The sequence below is a fragment of the Netta rufina genome, assembly GCF_964035555.1.
Source record: "Netta rufina genome assembly, chromosome: 3".
Lineage (NCBI taxonomy): Eukaryota > Metazoa > Chordata > Aves > Anseriformes > Anatidae > Netta > Netta rufina.
The window spans coordinates 43359641-43378149 of record NC_140125.1 but is presented as its reverse complement, the minus strand read 5'-3'; the positions used below and the strand labels follow the sequence as shown (position 1 = coordinate 43378149).

General features: G+C 40.1%; 1 protein-coding gene across 1 annotated transcript in view; it reads right to left on the bottom strand.

The window, feature by feature from the left end:
- The window catches only part of PCNX2 (pecanex 2), a gene marked incomplete at its 3' end in the record, with an annotated part of 153254 nt that overhangs the window by 23904 nt on the left and 110841 nt on the right, over nucleotides 1-18509 (bottom strand). Inside the window, exons 24-25 of the mRNA XM_084283877.1 lie at nucleotides 12812-12870; nucleotides 10401-10616 (exon numbers count right to left, since the gene is read on the bottom strand). Coding sequence (XP_084140003.1) covers nucleotides 10401-10616; nucleotides 12812-12870 — 275 coding nt within the window. The remainder of the gene's footprint in view (nucleotides 1-10400; nucleotides 10617-12811; nucleotides 12871-18509) is intronic.

Sequence of the window (18509 nt, the reverse complement as noted above, 5' to 3'; positions counted from 1 at the left end):
TTGCAGACTGCATTTCTGGCCTGTGCTGTGCACTCTTGATGGTCAGCCTGAGCCCTCAGGATTTAAAAGCTATAAATGTGCTTTGAAAACCATGTAGAGCACTACAAATCAAAACCAGAGGTGGACATGTGCTCCCCACACAGTTCTCAAAATACACGAGTTATATTTTCTTGACATGTAGACCTTCTTAAAATTTATTCTCTGTGGGTTGTTGCAGAACTTCCTCTCCCCCCCTGAAGTTCTACAGAAACTATCTTTCAAGGCCATGCAAGCTACACATACATCTCACATGGCCTTTCCACCAGTGGTTTCAGTGTCACCCCATGAGAGAGCTGGCTCAGTCCGCTTCCAAATGGTCTCAAAAGGAGAGGAAGGTGCTAGACACTGTACTGCAGTTTCTGGAGAGCGATACACTCAGTTAAAGCCTTAGCTGGCATCAAAGACACAACACTTACCAGCAGGCTCTCATCTGCTCATTACATGTTCCTTAACAAGCATGTCTCTCACATACTAATTCGAGTCTGCATCTCTGCTACCACTTACCTTTCATTCTGGAGGAAAGTGTGGTATGGCATATAAATTTAACATATCAGCAAATACACTTCAGAGCACATCCTGTGTTCTCACAGTCAAAAATAGCAAGAAAACCACATGATTTGAAACACATAATCTCTCTGAGAGCTTTATTGCTAGAGATTATATAAAGAAAAATAAGCAGCATCTGCCAGGACCAACAGACCTGTTCTGTTGTGTCAGTGTAAATGAGAGAAGAATTTGGGTATGTTTGAAATTGAAAACGTACTCTGTGTGTGTAAATCCAGCATTGTTCACATACTCACGTGTGTTCCCCCTTGGACTTCAGGTATATACCATTATGACTAATTATTAAATGGCTTAAGTAACCTTAGTATAAACATCTATCTGATCAAGACTGCCACAAAGTGCAAAACATGACCTATCAAGCTGACATTTCCAGCAGGACTGGACATGAACTGGCCTGCTTCTGCTTCATATTTCACGGATTTCTACATGAATTAACACTTAATGCTCAACAGCAAAAAAAAACAGTAACTGCTCTGGGTCAGTGGATGCTTTTCTGAAGTCAAGTCAAAAGACATTGTACTCAAAGCAAAACAGGGAGAGGCACATTCCTCTGTACAGAGCTTGAAAAGGGTAAAATAACTACTCCTTTCTGGTGCTGTTACTATTGCTGTTATGTCTAGTTTTTGAAAGGTTAAACGTCTTACAGTATTAAACTGAATTTAAGAGAAGATCAGTCCTCATCCCAGGTGCTAAATTAAACATCGACAAGTGTTTATATGTGGTGAAAAGCACAGGCCTAATAAACAACTACCACTAAACCCCTCACAACTAGTGGAATTAAAGATGTGTTTGCTTACTCTATTCTTAAATCTAGTTTTAATTTGTAAGCAAATATCACATTTCATTCCTACCAAATGCTGGCTATGCTTTTAGGTGCTCTCTATATTGCCTATATATCTCTATATATCTCTATAATATTCTCTATATTATTAGTAGAGACTGTAATTACCAGTCTTCTAAAGCCAAGTACTTAGTAAAATATGGGCCCTAAAGAGGCTGATAACTGGTGAGTTCAAGGGACCCTCAGTGTTTGAGGGAAGCTGTCATCACATGCATCACAAACAGAAGAAGCAGCCAGAACAATTATTTCCATTCTCAGCTAATTCAACAGGTAAAAATGTCTCCAAGTCATCTTTGCTAGATAGTTTTAATCAATGAAACTTCAAATTATTCTACAGTGAATACAATCATCAACTTTGAACCTGGGGAGCCAGAGGCCTTCTAACTGGGCCTGTATTATTACAAAACCTCTGGGAACAAATGAAGGAGCTCATGTGGTCATTCCACAAAAGTATTCCCAAGAATGGAATTGGGGCTGTGCTCTGTCAGCATCTGGCAAACATGCCCTTGCTTAACAACAGCTGCTTGATGCATTCAGGTACTATCACCCCAGGGATTCGGCGTCCTGATTGCTTGGAGAGCCTCTGTTTACTTTAATGTGTGATCTGAGGCATGGCCAGTGTTCTGCCAAAATACCAAATCCCTGGCGCATGTCCTCAGTCCCAACTCATCTGCTGATTAATATTTCCAAGCACCATCTAGAAAAGAGACTCAAGTCTGCAAAGACAAATGCAGACTTGATGCTCAAGTTCGTGTTGGTTCCCTTTATTTCTTCCAGTCAGTCCTAGCAGGACTGCCATGAATTTTCTTTCATCTTTAACTGAGCCTTGCTTTAGGCCATGAGGCACTGGCTGGATTTCAATGTCACAAATTTAGACGTTACTGAAAATTTTCATTTTACCAGTGCCTGCCTCAATCCCTTTTGGTTCATTACTCTAGACACTGGTAGTGCAAGGACTACGAGCATGTGCTCAGTGTTATGCATGGAGCCAAAAGGGACAAGTGGCAGTAAATGAAGTTAAGCATCTGTGTGCATCTTTTACAGAACAGTGACCCCAAAGTTTCGTATATATTATGTTATAAACCGATGATTAAAATGTCAATTTTATATTGCTTCTCCAAAAATGATCAAGTTCAAGCAATTCTGAGAGAATTATTCATAAAACCGAAGAGCAGGGTGCAGAACGTGCACTTCAGTTATGCAATATAATTAAGTGTAGTACCATTAAATATTAAAATACAGGAAAATGTTTTCACTGGTAATCAGTCATTTCGAAATCTGAAGGAAAACATTTTTTTAACGTTTTTTTCTTCAGCAGAAAGAAAATAAGCTCTCCCACTCCGCTCGGGCTTAGTCATTCACTGTGACCCTTGCTAGCACAGATGAGGCTGATTCATCTGTAAGATATCTAACACTGGATGGTTGCCAAAAAGTCATCAATGCAAGAACACGTGCCAGCTCAACAAAGCAAGGTCAATCTATGTGAGCTCAGGAGAAAACCAGTGTGAGAACTTGGAACTCTTTCTATTTTCCGGACACGTCAGGACCCGAAGACCAACTTGTGCCCTGTTAGCATGATCCTAATGGAAATGAGAAAATTGGAACTGAAAGCTGTAATCTTACTTCAAGAGGATTCAGAATATATACCTAAACTAATGACCATCCAACCTTCTAGAATTTAAGGCTGAAATCCAAGTATGCTTTTGCATCTTGCAAACTGAGCGAGTGAGAGGAAAAGCATTTCTCAGTACTGAAAAGCCAGAAAGAGGATCCTCTAACACAGCAACATACTTCTAGAAGCAGTTCTATAAACTTATTTATAAAACTAAAACATTGCTATAAAACACTCCAGTTTAACAACACATCCAGAATGCACATAAATTATTGTGGCTGAAGGCTGTCATAGCTTCAGCATCTAGGACTGCTGACATACAAGCACCCAGGGTGCAAACGTACTACGAAAGGGCTCACAGGGCTCAAGCACTAACTCCACCCCACAGATGTTGAGAGCACAAATCATTCTCCTGCACTAGGCATTTCAAGCTCTAAACTCTGTGACCCCAACAACCAGCTTTGGACTGAGGGATTTAACTAGGTGTTAAGTTTGAGGGATGGAGCCAGACACAGAGATGGGAGCCATGAAGACAGACTGAAGCCCAAGGTAGGGTATGCAGAGGTCTCTTCACCAAGGACTTCACAAAACTGCCTGTTTGTTCACCATTTGTTTTGCAAAATCAGTAGCATTTTACAAATAAACACATTACAGTGGAAATAATACAGTGACCTTGTTCCATCGAGTTCTGTAAATCTGGGTGTTCTTAAATTCTAATGGACGAGGCTCCTTTACCCCTGACATGTCTTTTCTACTTAGCATAGCAGCTTAAAAGGTGGCAAGTTATCACCCAGAAGCAGCGTAAAGAGCTAAAAGACAGCAAAAGGCTATTTGTCCCCAAACCAAGCATTGTATTGTTCTAGAAACAAAAAAGAAAAAAAAAAATTCAAAAAGGGGTGAACTGAGCTCCCAGATGAAAACTCAAGGATCGTGGAACTGGACAATTCTGGAAACTACCAGCTGTTTTGGTTCTTTCCAGGTTGTTTCCTTGTAGAACTGGTATTAGAAATAGTAATCTATAAACTGTGAGAACTTCAGGTTGTTTCAAGGAAAAATCTCAGGACTCAGAACAACAACAACAAAAAAAAACAATAATAATTCCTCAAACATCAAATCTATTGGTTATAAAACTGCTCTGGTTTTCAACAGCTTCAAGTCCTTTATACCCAAAAAATAACCCATTTTTCAAAACAGATCGGTTGGTCTAACAACAGACATTACCTCTCCTCAAAAACTTCTCTTCTTGGTCCACCAAGACACACTGTGAAACCCCAGGTGAAAGAAAGCATTCTCAAGGGATGTTGGTTGTTAAACTTGCAGCTACCAAATACCGTGAGAATCTCCCACGTCACCTCTTTTGGAGTGCAATGCAGTGCAATATTTTGCTTTTGACAAAGAAATATTTTCAATAAAAAGGCTACTGAGCATCTAAGAACATTTTCCTTCTTTCCAGAAGTCTTCCCCAGTACACCCATATACACATGTAAGATTGTGCAAGGGAGGAAAGGGAAAAAAGGCATCAAATATTTATTCTAGCCTGTGTTAAAGAAACTAAGGTATTCTCAGCCTATTTGAAATGCAGAGTTGATTTACACTGCTGGAGCACTACTGTACACCTAGAAAGGCTTCTACATCACAGATTTCCTGCATTCAATGTAAAGTATTGTCTTCCCTGTTTTATGTCTTTTCAAGTACTTCACCGTGATTAAATCAAAGAAATCCTTCTGCATCCTTTCTGTTCATGCCCATAATATTTCCGAACATCATGTCTCTCAGCCTTTGTTCTTTCCTGCAAACAATGTGCATTCAATTCTTTTAACCTTCTCTCGAAAGAGACATGTTAAAAATGGCTGCTTTTCTCTGAACTCCTTGTAATTTATCAATATCTTTTGATGGTTTTGTGCAGTCACCAAACATACATCAAGCATGGCCTCATGAAAGACATAAAGATGGCAACTTTTACTTCCCAACAGTATGAACTGATTTGAAAAAGTAAAAAGGGAATGCTGCAACCAGTCTTTAAAAAATGATTGATTCTCGCTCATGCTATAGAGCCTTCAAACACAGAAACCAAGCACCAACAAATACTCCTTGCACTGGTAATGTACTTGCTACTGTAACAAAACCATACAGCATATCCACACGCTGCCAAAATGAGTAACTGTCCTTGTTTCTTAGACATCATTACTGTGCCTAAAGCATATACCTTAAACTGGCTGCATTCGTACGCCATTTTGCGTGGAAAATAAACTAGCTAACAAAGAGAAAGCCCCACCGGCAATCCCATCCTGCTGCCACAGCTGCCTGCCACTACGTGCAATTACAGCTGTGCTTGCTCTGTGCTTCTTCCCTTGCTTCATCTAATGAAGTTCCAAGTGAAGCGTGAATATTGCACGTGCAACGTTCAGTAACAAAATCACGGCAGAGATTTAGAAGTTAATTATATGATTGAAGAATACCCGGAATGAGTTAGAAAACAGCTCCTCAAGATTTCAGCAGCATCATCCACGAGTAATTTCTGCACATGCTACGCCTAACTGGATGTTCTCCAAAAGACATTTTGTCGAGGCACAGACTAAACAGGAAAATATTTTAAGGCTTCCTCGTTCTACAGGGAACTTGCGGGAGGTAGATATTTTGACATTCTTTCTGCTGTTCCTTGATTGTGGGTTTTTCCCTGTCTCTCCCTTTCAAATTAAATGATACATTATGTATTTCTTCTGGCAGGTTGCTTTTAGCGTACCACTGTGGTCTAGCACAGACAGCATCGTTAAGTTACTGAAGGGCTTGATTCCCCCACACTAATGTGCAGCTGCACAATCCAAAACTTGCAGAAAGTTTTCACCAACCCCAAGCTCATCAATACCCTCTCTATGTTTGGTAGGAATGAGCATCTCCTCTCGGTACCTGGAGGTATTTAAGCCTTCCCCTTGTGTTACACACAGGACAAATGATGGAGGCACATCCCCTCTCCATCACTTGAAAGGAGAGTGAAGAACTAATTCATACAAGATGCTCAGTTTGAACAGGACTAAAGATGAGAGGAACGCCAGCTTTGCCAACTCTGTTCTTTCAGTTTGTTCAATCTGTGTCTTCTTTCTTACCCGACTGCAAAGATGCTTTTCATTTAAAAGCTGAGACACATGCTTCAATTATACACAGTTAGAAAGGAATCTGGATCAGTCATTTTATAATGCCAACTCTTAATTAAGCTGGATGCAAATACGTGAGGTGGTCTCTCCTGCCCTCAGTACACTTAAATCAGGAAGACACTCTGACCTCTTCTTTGGGCGCTGCTGTGGCAGCATTGCCAGTGCATGAGAAACACTCACAGGAAAGGCTAGAGCTCCACAATGCAAATATTGCTTTTGGTTTGCTCAGAAAACAGTTGCAGACACAGAGAACATTGTTGTGATTCACTCGTTTCCCAAGCAAATGTGAACTTCTTATTTAAGGATCAGCAGATTTTTAGGGCCCTCAATTAAAATTACGCTTGAAATTGAAGTAGAAGTCAAGCAGCCAAAGCTCAGAAATTACAGGCCTCAAGTTTGTCCTCTAGCCCTTTTTTTTTTTTTTTTCCCTCTTTGTGGGAAACCGATCTGTACAATGAATGAAAACAGGGTCCTATGTAAAAACCAGCACATGACCAGACAACTAAAAATAGGAACATGAGATGCACAAAGCAGAGGAAATGTGGTTGTACGTGGACTGAAAGCCTAGTGTTTATCAGCAACTGCCTCTTGGCTTTGTAAGCTCCAAAGTTCCAAAGAAAAAATCCTACTCTGCTGAGTTGCACCCCACACCCACGACGGAGCATTTGCAGGACTTGAAATGGGATCCTACCCAGCTGGGGCAGGAGATGGTCCCTCCTGCTGCTTGGGGCAGCCTGGTCTGACTTCCTGCCCTAGGAGGCAGCGATCCTGCTCAAGGAAGGAACAAAGAAAACCTCTAAAGAAAGATTTCCTGCTCACTTTCAGCTTTCACAGAGCTGAGAGCAGCCCTTGACTTGTCCCGTCACACGGCTTCTGCCTTCAGGTCAGACCTTCTGGCTCCTTTTAGTCAGACTCTGTCTTCTCTACGTAACTCACGGCCCCACTAGAGCAGCCCAGTTTCTTGATGACACAAGGATGTAACCTGTTACATAAAGGACACGGTCCTGCAGCATGACTTACCTAAAGCAAAGCAGCCCTCACGGGTTAGCTGGAGACAAAAGCAGCACCCTGGTGTCAACACACCACCTCAGCCCGTCCACGGGGCACACAGCAGACTACCTGCCCACAGTCTGGAGTCTGCAAAACATTTGTTACTGTCTGCATCAGGCAGATCCATCTTATCCAGCTTGTGCCTGCTTCCCCTCTGGGCTCATCTGTTTCTGCTTAAACAGCCTTGAAATTCTTGTGGTTTCTCTGGCACCTACTCTGCATGGTCCTGAGGGGTTTACTCTTACATGTCCAATGCTACTTGTTCAAGCTGTTCTCTCCTCAGGTATATTCCATTATTCCATCCTATTAGTGTGTTTTTTTTTGTTTGTTTGTTTTTTGTTTTTTGTTTTTTTTTTTGTTTAAAATGTAATCTGAATCTTCAGACACCCAACTTTCTCTTCCCAATGTATCCTTCTCTATCTTGAGAAAATATTCTGAAAGATAGAGAAACCTTCACATACCTATCACATCCACAAGGACAAAAAATAATCATACTTTTTTTCTCGTAGTCTAGGTGAGATTTCCATTCCCATTTTTGTCACTCCTCTCCTCCTCTTCCCCCCTCAGTAATTTGTCTGTGCTTTCCTGGTTCATGTTTGCTGCCGCTCTGCTGGTCCTGTGGATTGAGGTCCTTTGAATGGTCGGTAAGAATACTCCCTCAAAGGCTGCCAACCCCCTCCCGAGGAACATGAGAGAGCTTGGGGAGGGGAATATTGATGAGAAGAACTCATCTGGCTCCAAAAGGCAACTCGAGACACATGACAGGCTGCAGAGGCTCAGCCCAAGCTGAATCTAAAGACCTGCTGCAGAGAGCAGACATGTTAGATCTGCTCAAAAAGACAAGCAGTGTTAGGCAATCAGCATGGAAATGCCAATTCACAGACCCATTTGTTTGCACAAACCGATTTTAGGGAATACAGAGGTGGCACACTACAATTTTGGAGCTTTGCTCTCAGACTCAGACACAAAATGGCACCTGGCTGGTAATAAACCAAGATGGCTCAAAGTCCTCCTTGCAACACACCTATGCAGTTACTCGCTACTCAACTTTCAGCTCATTAAGCCTGCCTGCTTTTTATCTAGCCAAAGTGTGGTTTGAGCATCTTCTCATATTTGTCATCTGTATTTGCAAGATTTACTTTTCTTAAACTGCATGGGGGAGAAGGACTCAGCAGGAGGTGGCAACTGCACAAAGAATGAACTCTTACAATTTAAGCATGAGATTTATTTATTTCAAATCCTATAATGAACTATTTTAACACAAAAGGATGATGAGCAAAGATAATTTGGTGAAATCAGGATTTTAAAGGAAATGTGCGTGGTCCTGTTTATTCAAAGTCCTGTTTACTCAAAATCCCAACAAAAATAAACTTAATGCCAACATTTTCCAAGGTACATCACTTTTTAGACTATCTTGGAAGTCACTTTTATTTTCAGATCTGCAGAAACGAATGAAACATTTTCTAACTTCACAAAGCTTCCATAAAGAATTGTACTTTGAGTAACCTAAGAGGCACCAAAATGACAGATCCACTAAAACCGTCTTCAAAAAAAGAAGGAAAAAAAAAAAAAAAAAAGCAATTATCTTAGAGATTTATCAGCCTGTGAAATCAGCAGGACTGCAACTAAGAGACTTGAACTGCCACAGTATTTAACTGTTCTTGTAGAGCAACACAGATTTGCATTTGTCTGGCCTGGACATGAAAGAAATAATAGCAAGTTCCAAAACTACCAAAAAAAACCCTCTCCACCTGTGGCTTTTATAAGGTATTAACCTCAGTACCTATCTCAAACATAGGAGCACCACTGCGTACCCTGGGGGCGCACAAGAAGATTATACTTGCACAGATGCCTTTGAAGTTGAAGAAAGCCACAGATACACACATACATCACCATCATCACGAACAACAAGAAATTACTAGGCTGATAACCAAATTCTTTATCTCCCTTTCTAGTGACTTTTTCTTCTTATAATTTGCCTCTGTACTGAGTAAGTATCCCAACAGCTACCACAATACTGAGATTTTTCAGGTATTTACTGTTTTCCACATAACTTTTCTTATCTTCTTCCCCAGCATACAGAAAGGAAAGTGAGCATCAAGCATGTACCACAACCTGCTCAACATCCTACGGAGAGTCTGTCGCAGAGTCAAGACCTGAGCCCACGCATGTTATTTCCTATTTCCCTCCCACACCTAAGTGCATTCAAAGAGCCAGTCTGTCTCCTGTTTTCTCATACTCAACCTTGCTGAAAAGTTGCCTTGATTATACACTCCTCTGCATGTCGCCCATTAGATGCTCAGCCCTTGAGCCTGGGAAGCTGTTTATTCCAGGATTTGAAAACTCCTGGCATCTGCGATTGCAAAATGGTATCTTTGAAAGGTTACAAACCCAAGCAACAGACACAGCCACTGTGTATAGCATGCAGAGAATTTAAAAACTGTTTAAAAGCTTTGTGGGTTTACTCCCTACTTGATGCAGAACAACAGAATAAAGGACAGGAGCATGATACCATGAGCAACTGACCTCACCAATACCACAACATTTAGGAAGGGGAATGCAGTCATCTTTTCCTGAAGAGGAGTGCCCTGACAGAGGAATATATTGAACAGCTGAAGTCAGATCTTCCTAAATAAAAGAGAAATGAAGCCCTGATTCACTTGCTTCTCCCTGCATGGTCCGCTGTGATGGAGACCATCTCACCACCAGCATCTCTCATGATCTCTCACATGGGATAGTTTCCATGAGAAGAGTCATTACACTATTTGGTGGTTTTTTTGAAGACCAGTTTGTGTGGAAGTTGAACAATTAAAGAGAAACTTCAGTTTTCATGGTTATGGAAGGAGAGAAATAATCTTAATACATGACTAAGTGTAACCGAAAAGATCTGTGACTAAAGAAATATGTTTCTGAACATCTTATGATACTTCAGAACATGACTCTAAATTTATTAATATCTAGGTTTCAAAACACTGTCATTCAAATAATGATGGAAGAAATATAGTATTTTTAGACACAGACAAATATCTACAAAAAGAAAGAGAGAAAATATCCTTAAACTCTTATGTCCTACTACAGAGCTGTGACAGGTTAAGAAAGGCAGACAGTTTTTGTTGTGATTTACATCATCGGGGATCCTTACCTCGAAATTCCAGCCCTCTAAGCTGAAAGGTGACCAGGCCATTTCCAATTTCAATCAAGTGCACAAAGGCATTTAAATAATCTGATGCCAGAATAAAACAGTCTCCTGTGCTGTAGTTTCCCCAGCGGCCCAGAATCAAATCTCCACAAAGAGACTCCTGCAGGGATCTTGTCAAATGCTCATAAAAAATGGAGTTGAGATTATTGTCATCATTCCCTGTAACCAGAGCAGTACACATTTGTTAATGAAGCAAACAAACTAACTAACTAAGCCCTTCTGCATAAAGTCCTACGTTCTTTTTTATTTCTGCATAAAGCACCTTCCGCTGGCTAGGTGGTATCTTTCTGATGATACTTTATACAGACTGCATGTCCTAGATGCTTTTTAGACCTTTAGAGAATCAGGACTGAAGCTTTTGGTTAATATGAAGAATGTAATAATTTGAACATCAAACTAGTGATGACATAGTTCAGACTGAACCAAATTACCTCCTTCGTGTTTTACAACAGCAGAAGTTTTTTCATCTCCCCTGAAAGACTCTGCTAAGCTAAGTTAATAACTATTAACTTATGTTCTTTATTTTAAGTAACCAGAAATCATATTATTTCAGAACATAAGCTTAAATGTAAATATCTAAGACATTTAAATTTCTGAGATTTTTACTGACTAAAGAACTTGTCACACACTTTCCATTAATTTACTGGGAGTTACTTCTTTTAGTCCTCCAGGAATTTTTCATTAGCCATGAAGTGTCTTTTGAGTATTTAAGATGGTGGCACATATCTTAAAAAAACCCACACATTTATTATATTGAAAAAGAATGAAACTCACTTTATTCAACATGAGAATTGCTACTACTCTCTTTAAAAATAGCATCAGCTCTCCAGTTATACATTGCTTTGGCCAACTGTCTAGGTAAGAACATGTCACAGTCTAAAAGTCCAATCTCAGAGGTCTATGGCATTTATCTGTATTAAAATTAGCACTCTACGATGATAATTAGAGAAAGGGAATAAACCTTTCACAAATGCTAACATAGTGCCACCTAATCCAATGTGGTATTGGTTTGTGCTTGTACTATTTCACATAATATATACGCTTGAGGTGAGAAATATATCTTTTTTTCTATAAGGCATCAGTGGCTCACCTCTAATACTTTTTAAATGTAGGTGCATCTTCATCACCATGGCCATTATGCATGTAGCCCCAAATGCATGGATACACAGGTGTGTATGTCCATACAGATACACTCAGCTCTGTAACTTCTGTAGTATGTTTGTCAAAAAATATTTTTTAAAGCACACACAAAAAGAACACGTTGCTTGAGCTATGCTTTGAAAAATACAATTAACATATATAATTAGCATATATAATAGAGATTATGGCTATCAGATGACAGAATGACCTCGAGAAACATCTTAACACTTCGCCTTGAAATGATACATAATGAAAAAGCATTATATATGCCTTGAACTGCTAACACTTCTCTTGCCCTCTTGGACACCCTGGATTACACCTGAAGATGTGTATTTGTACATGCTGTTGATCTAATGGATAAGCATAAAAAGGGAGGTTAAAAATGTGACAACAATAATTACAAGGTAAATATCTCCACAGTACAAGCCTCTGACAACTCAGTGGAAATATAAAATCAGCTGCAGAACATGAAAGAGGAAGAACCCCCCTTATGAAATCCTGGCCTCTCTCAGTGGGACCAGGATTTGGCAGAAAATCTGGGTGTCAGATTCTGCTGGAAAGGACCCTGACCTGCCAGGTGCTGGAGAGCATCAGCTCAGGTATCAACGCGTGTGCACTGACTGGTCAAAAAACTCTCTCATTCCCCAGTCTCACAGGAATTGCATGGTGCAATGCAGGAAGGTGTTTTGGATTGCCATGGATCAGAGCTCACTTAATGAACCATTACATGGAGGAGAGGCCTACTCACTTGTTGTTTTTTTTAAACCCTTCTGATTTCTCCCTCTCTTCCTTTCCCACACACCAGAAAGGCTTCTCCCCAGTGAACAGGAGATACCTGTCTACCCAAACTGCTTAGTGGTAGGGGTGCTGTTAATCTGCTGCTTTTTTCCAAAATGTTTTCCTGACCACAGCTAACCTTTAAGTCTAGCTAGGATGTCTGCTGTGTGCTCCACATAAGGAAAAAGGCTGTTTCTAACCATATGATTTGCATGCCAGTACCTATCTAATCAGCTTCATGTAACTGAAGAGCAAATTTACTTATCAAGGCACACGACTTAAAGAGGCACTCTATTACATTTAAAATGTTCCGGTTTGTTCACACAACATTTAAACCCTTTGCATCTCTTTAACTTTTCAGCTTAAGTCTTATTGGAGTGAATACATCGTGTTTTACAAATCAAGCAAAACAAATGACCCAAACTCCCAGGCCATACCTGCATCCTTTTCGATCTGAATTGCCAGTCTTGTGTTGGAATGGTCCGACCTTTTAGTGCTGGAAACAAAGACACGTTGTACAGTCAGTTCTTCCCAAATACATGTTTTTATTTTATTTTAAACATATCTTTACATTCTATACCATTATGCAATTCATACTCCTAACCTGGTCCTCAGTCTATTCCAAGTGTGCCTATACAGTGACTCCAGAAACACATCAGCCAGGTGCCAACACAACACTGAATAGGAAGAACACTAAATCAGTCTCTCTTCCCTTCTAAGCCTGAAGGGCAATAGCTCAACATAAAGGGTTTTGTTTGTGTGAAAGTGTTGCTGTGGGTGTATAACATCTACAGAAGGAAAAAAAAAACAAAAACAAAAACACAATTAGCTTCAAATTTACCTAGACAGCAATGACAAAGTCCTTGGCCATTCTTGTCTCTTAAAAATGAGTGAATCCTATGCTTCAGTCCATACACAGGGAACTCTGTCTCCCTTAGGAATGGCACAGTCCCTACTCAGAGTTTTCACTCTACCAGTAGAATATAAAGTACATGGGAAAAATGGTCACAGAAAGGAGGGAAACTGTAAGGTAGACTGGATTGAGATTTTATACCTACCTGCAAAAAAAGATATTTACAAAGTCCACAGATAAGGAACAAGTAAACCACTGTGGGGAAAATGTGTCCAACAGGGGTTGCTGTGGTGGCTAGGGATACTCAGCACCACGAGTCCAAAGCATCTCCCAAGCCTTCAGGGTACAAGTGAAAGCCTCAGCTAACATGAATGCTACAGTAAACGTACTTTATTTTCCTGAAATACAAGTCTGGTAATGCTGCTTTAAGATTTCATGTACATTTTCTATATACAAGTTACTTAAAGGGCTGGAAGATTCTGAGCTGAAGCTATAAACTCACGCTGAAGCTGCCTGGGGAGAAGGATGCCACCGATGTCCCTAATGTCAGAAAGTCCTTTCATCCAGCTTCTGCAGCCCACCCACCCCGTTCCCAAGAGCTCTGGAAAACTCACTGACAAGAAAAACTACACACAGGCTTTCGTGTAGTACAGAAAAGAGGAACAGAACTGCTGTACTTCCCTCCCTACTGATTTTTGCTTTTAAAAAAAGCATGTTCTTAACTGTGCAAGAAATACAGTTGGTGAGAATATGAGTGTTAATTAGACTTATTTGTAATTAATATTAGTACATTATCTACATACATTAACATTTTATTTGATGTATTATTTATCTTCCTGCCTCTGGTTGGCTGAGCTTATTGTAACGGCAATTTTCATTTCCTATGCAACAGAGAACGGTAACGCTGGGGGGCCTTCTGAGCAATTTGGAACATAAAGAACGATTATATTTCAAAAAGGTTGTCAGAATTCCTCTACCCTAACATACATCCACCTGCAAATGCAACATATGCAAGAGTAAGCATAAAGATTAGGTTACAGAATTGAATCAATTTTCTATTCTCAGCAGAGAAACGCTCCTGATTTCAGAACCGCGTATGTTTTAAGGTTATGAGGCTCTTTTTTAACTTTCAGTCTCTCTGAAATCAGTGTGGCAGAATGGGGTACAAGTCAATACTATTCTTCACTCCAAATTTCTATCAAGCCGTAAAGAATTTATGTTCTTGAAGCATACTGAAACCAACACAAATCAAGTAATGTTTCAGAAAATTCCATTCTATATTAGCAGGAGTCCTTTCACCCAGTATGTAGCTCTGCTCCATTTCTTTCCCTTTTTCTCCTTTTAAGAGAGATATGTGAAACAATCAGGGAAATTGCGAGTGCTTCAGGTCTTTCTGTGAGAGATAATGCAGCCTGAATAGGAAGAAGGGAAGGAAGCAGCGCAGTTCTCCCAAACCAAACGAAACCAGGCTCTGTTGTGGCTTTTCCCCCCAATTCCAAGCACAGTATTGATTTCTTGAGGAGGGAAAACATGGGCCTCGGGACACAAGATAAGAAAGGATTCACCATTTTGGATAGTACTAGAGAAACTCAAAGCTTTATACTGATATTTTGAAGCATAGTTTTAAATTTTTATGAAGACCAAAGGCAATGTGTACAGTTGGAAAAGCAAATGGTGAACTACTTTTGTCCTGAAATTCAGTTTACTTCAATAAATTCAGTCAGGTAATACACCTAGGTAAAAATCAGATAAAAATCTTCCACAGTCATTAGTAACCAAAGCTATGTTTGCACCTTCTTGAAGCCAACGGGAATTTGCATAGCATTAAACTCTAATACACTGTTCCTGATGCTCCAACTGCTACACCTTTACTCCTGGGCTTTTTGCTGTCAGCTAGGACCCCCTAAAGCGAACTTCTGGGACAAGTGGGTGATTTGGGCTTGCCTCCAGTGGCTTCTGGCTTGAAATCTGGTTGTTACCACTCATCCAAGGTGATAATTAGCTCAGTAATTGGATTTCTTCCTGAACTGCATTATTCTATGCAAACCAAGCACAGGTCCTTGGGCACTTGCCCCTGAGAGCAAGTGATTGTCTTTGAACATCTTCAATTTTCAAGTCAACGTCCTTCTTAGATATTTCAGGAACTGGCTCATGCTCTTTTAATCTAGCATCTATATGGACAGTGAGATAATCTACTGCCTTGTGTACCACTGTTTGTGTCATTATAACTATTGCTTCCTTTGCAAAAAGATGAAGTCACTTCCTATACTTTCCTTGTCCAAAAATTCTACCTCGTTTTTCAACCTGGAAAGACTGTCTTCTTCAGCTTTGCTCTCCGAAATTCCTTAGAAAGGTAGAAAAGAGTCTGAGGTGGATTCAGGCAGCCTGGGAACATACCACAGATGGTGAGAATTAGGCAAACTAAGGGAAAAAAAAAAGATCATTGCAGTGCTTATTTCCAGAAGATGAACATAAATGAACACAATCTGCCTTGATGTTGCTGGATTTTGCCCCAAACACAAAGTCAAGATTTCTAGAATTCCTGCTGTGAAGGAGTGGATCTCTGCTATGAAAGAGAACAAAACAAAGAAAAGCAGTCCCTCTGGGGGATGCACGAGATGCATTTCTAGGGTAGATCCAAAGTTCTTCGTCTGTCTGTGTCCAATGAATTTTAATCCATCTTTCCATGACATCTAACAGACAAGTCTAACAGGGAGGAACATTACTATGCTGCAGCCCTATGACTATTCATGGAGTCTGGAAAAAATCCTCAGCATTTCCATTTGAATGTCTTATGCTGCTGGCACTATAAACGGAAGGCTTAACATTAAAAACACAGTAGTAGTAGGCTAAGATAGCTAGGGGTGGGGGGGTGAACAAGGAAATAGCAGAATAAGCAAGCATCCATGAATATTTGAAGGACACCAGAGGCAAAAATGATGGTACTAATTGGACGTGTGAGGATGCCCAAGTAGTTTTAAATCAATTTCATCTAAAAGGCAGAACGTTTTCAGCACGATTATAACAGCAAAGGCTGACAGCCCCTTCGTGCATAACCATGGCCAGGTTTTCTGGGCAGTTGCATGGAAGACATGCCCTAGGTTTAATTCATGTTAATAAGGAAAGATCTTTCAAAAATGGAACAATTTCTCCTTCCTGATCACTCACTCTAAATTTTATTCTTCATGCTTTCTTCCTCCCTTCCTTCCCTCCCTCCCCCAGTGTTTTGTCTAGCAAAATAAAAAGTGGCTTTGATTGCATGCTAGGAAACTGGGGGAAGGCTAAGATGTAAAAAACTTGTTAAAGACTGTCCTGCTGAAGGTTCCTTTTAAAACGTGGGGACATTTTATTATCTATCATGTTTCCTGTTGTGCTTCCTTCCTTTGCTTTCTTAAAAGACTTTTATAATTCATTCTGAGAGATTCATGGTTGTAGGTTTTTTGTTATGGTTTGGTTTGTGGTCATTTTCTGAGAAACTATTTCTGAGACTGTTTAAGACCTTAGCCTATTCTGCAGCCTGCTGTTCCTGCAAACAAGGCTTGTGTCATTCTGCACCAAAAGGAATGCAAGTGAGAGATGTGCATCTGAGATCAAAAGCTCAATGGCCAAACATGAATTTAAACAGCCCACCTAAATGCTCTGACATTCAAAGGTTTAGCAGGGAAACTCACCTCTTATTTGTAAGCTAGCTATTTGAGTATCTGTGTACTTCAAAATATTCACAAATGCTTTACCAAAATGTCACCAATACCCTTTTTCATCTTAGCTGTCTACCTTGCTACTTAATTTCTTTCATATATATATATACACACTAATTCCACGGACTGCGGAGAATGTTGATCACTTCCAGCAGTCATTATGGCAGTCCCTACAGCTTTTCAGACTGAAAAAATCTCCAACACGTGGTTGAACTAGGTGGTGTTCTGAGAGCAAACTCTGGTAGCCAAAGGATAGAAAAAGTATTTCTCCAGCACTCATCCAATATTTACCTATTGCCAATTCACACAAAGCTTCAGGGACAATTCTCAGTGGCAATGTGGTATAATTCTGCATTTTGCATAATCTCAGAGCCAAGTGAGAGAGATTTTACATTTTGCTCTTCTAAGCCCTCAGGCATTTTGGGTCTAGTATATACCCTTGCATATCAGGGCACAACCAGGACTTGAGCAAGCCGTAGCATTTCCCTGCTGCAATCTGTACACAACTTGCACATCACCTCAGTTTCAATGGTTACACTCCTGCTGAACATCTTCTCTGGGATCTCAGCTTTTCCCATCTTTCCATCTTGACAGAAGCTCGTTGAATAAGCATCTTCTTGAAAGAAAGGTATGAGTTTACTGCTCCTAACTTCAGCTTGCCCCTAAACATTTTATTCAGTTAAATCTAAAACAGGAGGCAATCTGCATTATCCAAGTGAATAGGATGAACACTTTCTGAGAACACTTATTCTTATTGAAATTCAGTAAACACATTTCAATAGGTTTCCAATACTCAACATGACAGAAATTTCATGAGTTCATTTATTCTCATTGGATTTACATAATTTGGAAGCTAAGCATTAGAAGAATAGCTTATAAAAATGTAGTGTCACTGTATATCCATACAAGCCCTTAAAATATTACTTGCTTCCTATTTCTGATTTATGAGTCTATTCTCTTCTGCCTTGTTCCTGCTTTCCTTTCCAAATATCTCTCAAAGTCTTCTTCTATTGTTCTAATGATTTTTTTTTTTCTCTATAGGTCTGACTTCGTGATTATGAATGTCTGTTGCGCTATCCTCTCTGCTGCACGCATTTTGCTTCTTTGCCCATCCCTTTCCCTTTTCATTTATCCTGCTTGTGGTTTTGATCTCTGCTTGCGTTCCTGCATGGCCTCAGCATGCATTCTCTCTCTGATGCCTCCCTTCTGTCTTTATTCTGTCCTCTTAGAGTGATTCAGTGAACTGGAGTTGTGAATGCATCTTTAGCTCGGCAGGGAACTACAGAGCACTGAATCAGAATGCACTCCCAATTAATTATCACACATATGGCTCCTATTCAATTAGCCTCAATTTGTTTTATTGACTGCCACAGGCAAAATTTGAGAAGAGGAGATGTTACTAGTTAAAGAGATACTGCCAAACAGTCAAAATACAGCTTTGAATTTTGTATAGCCTCCCTTGTGTGTAAAACTCTTGGCAACTTAGAAAACATTTATCTTAATGCCAGTTCTATTTGGCTGAAGGATCCCATTTTTCCTCACCTGTCTTTTCCCAGATAGCTGTGACTCTTGTTGTGGAGTCAA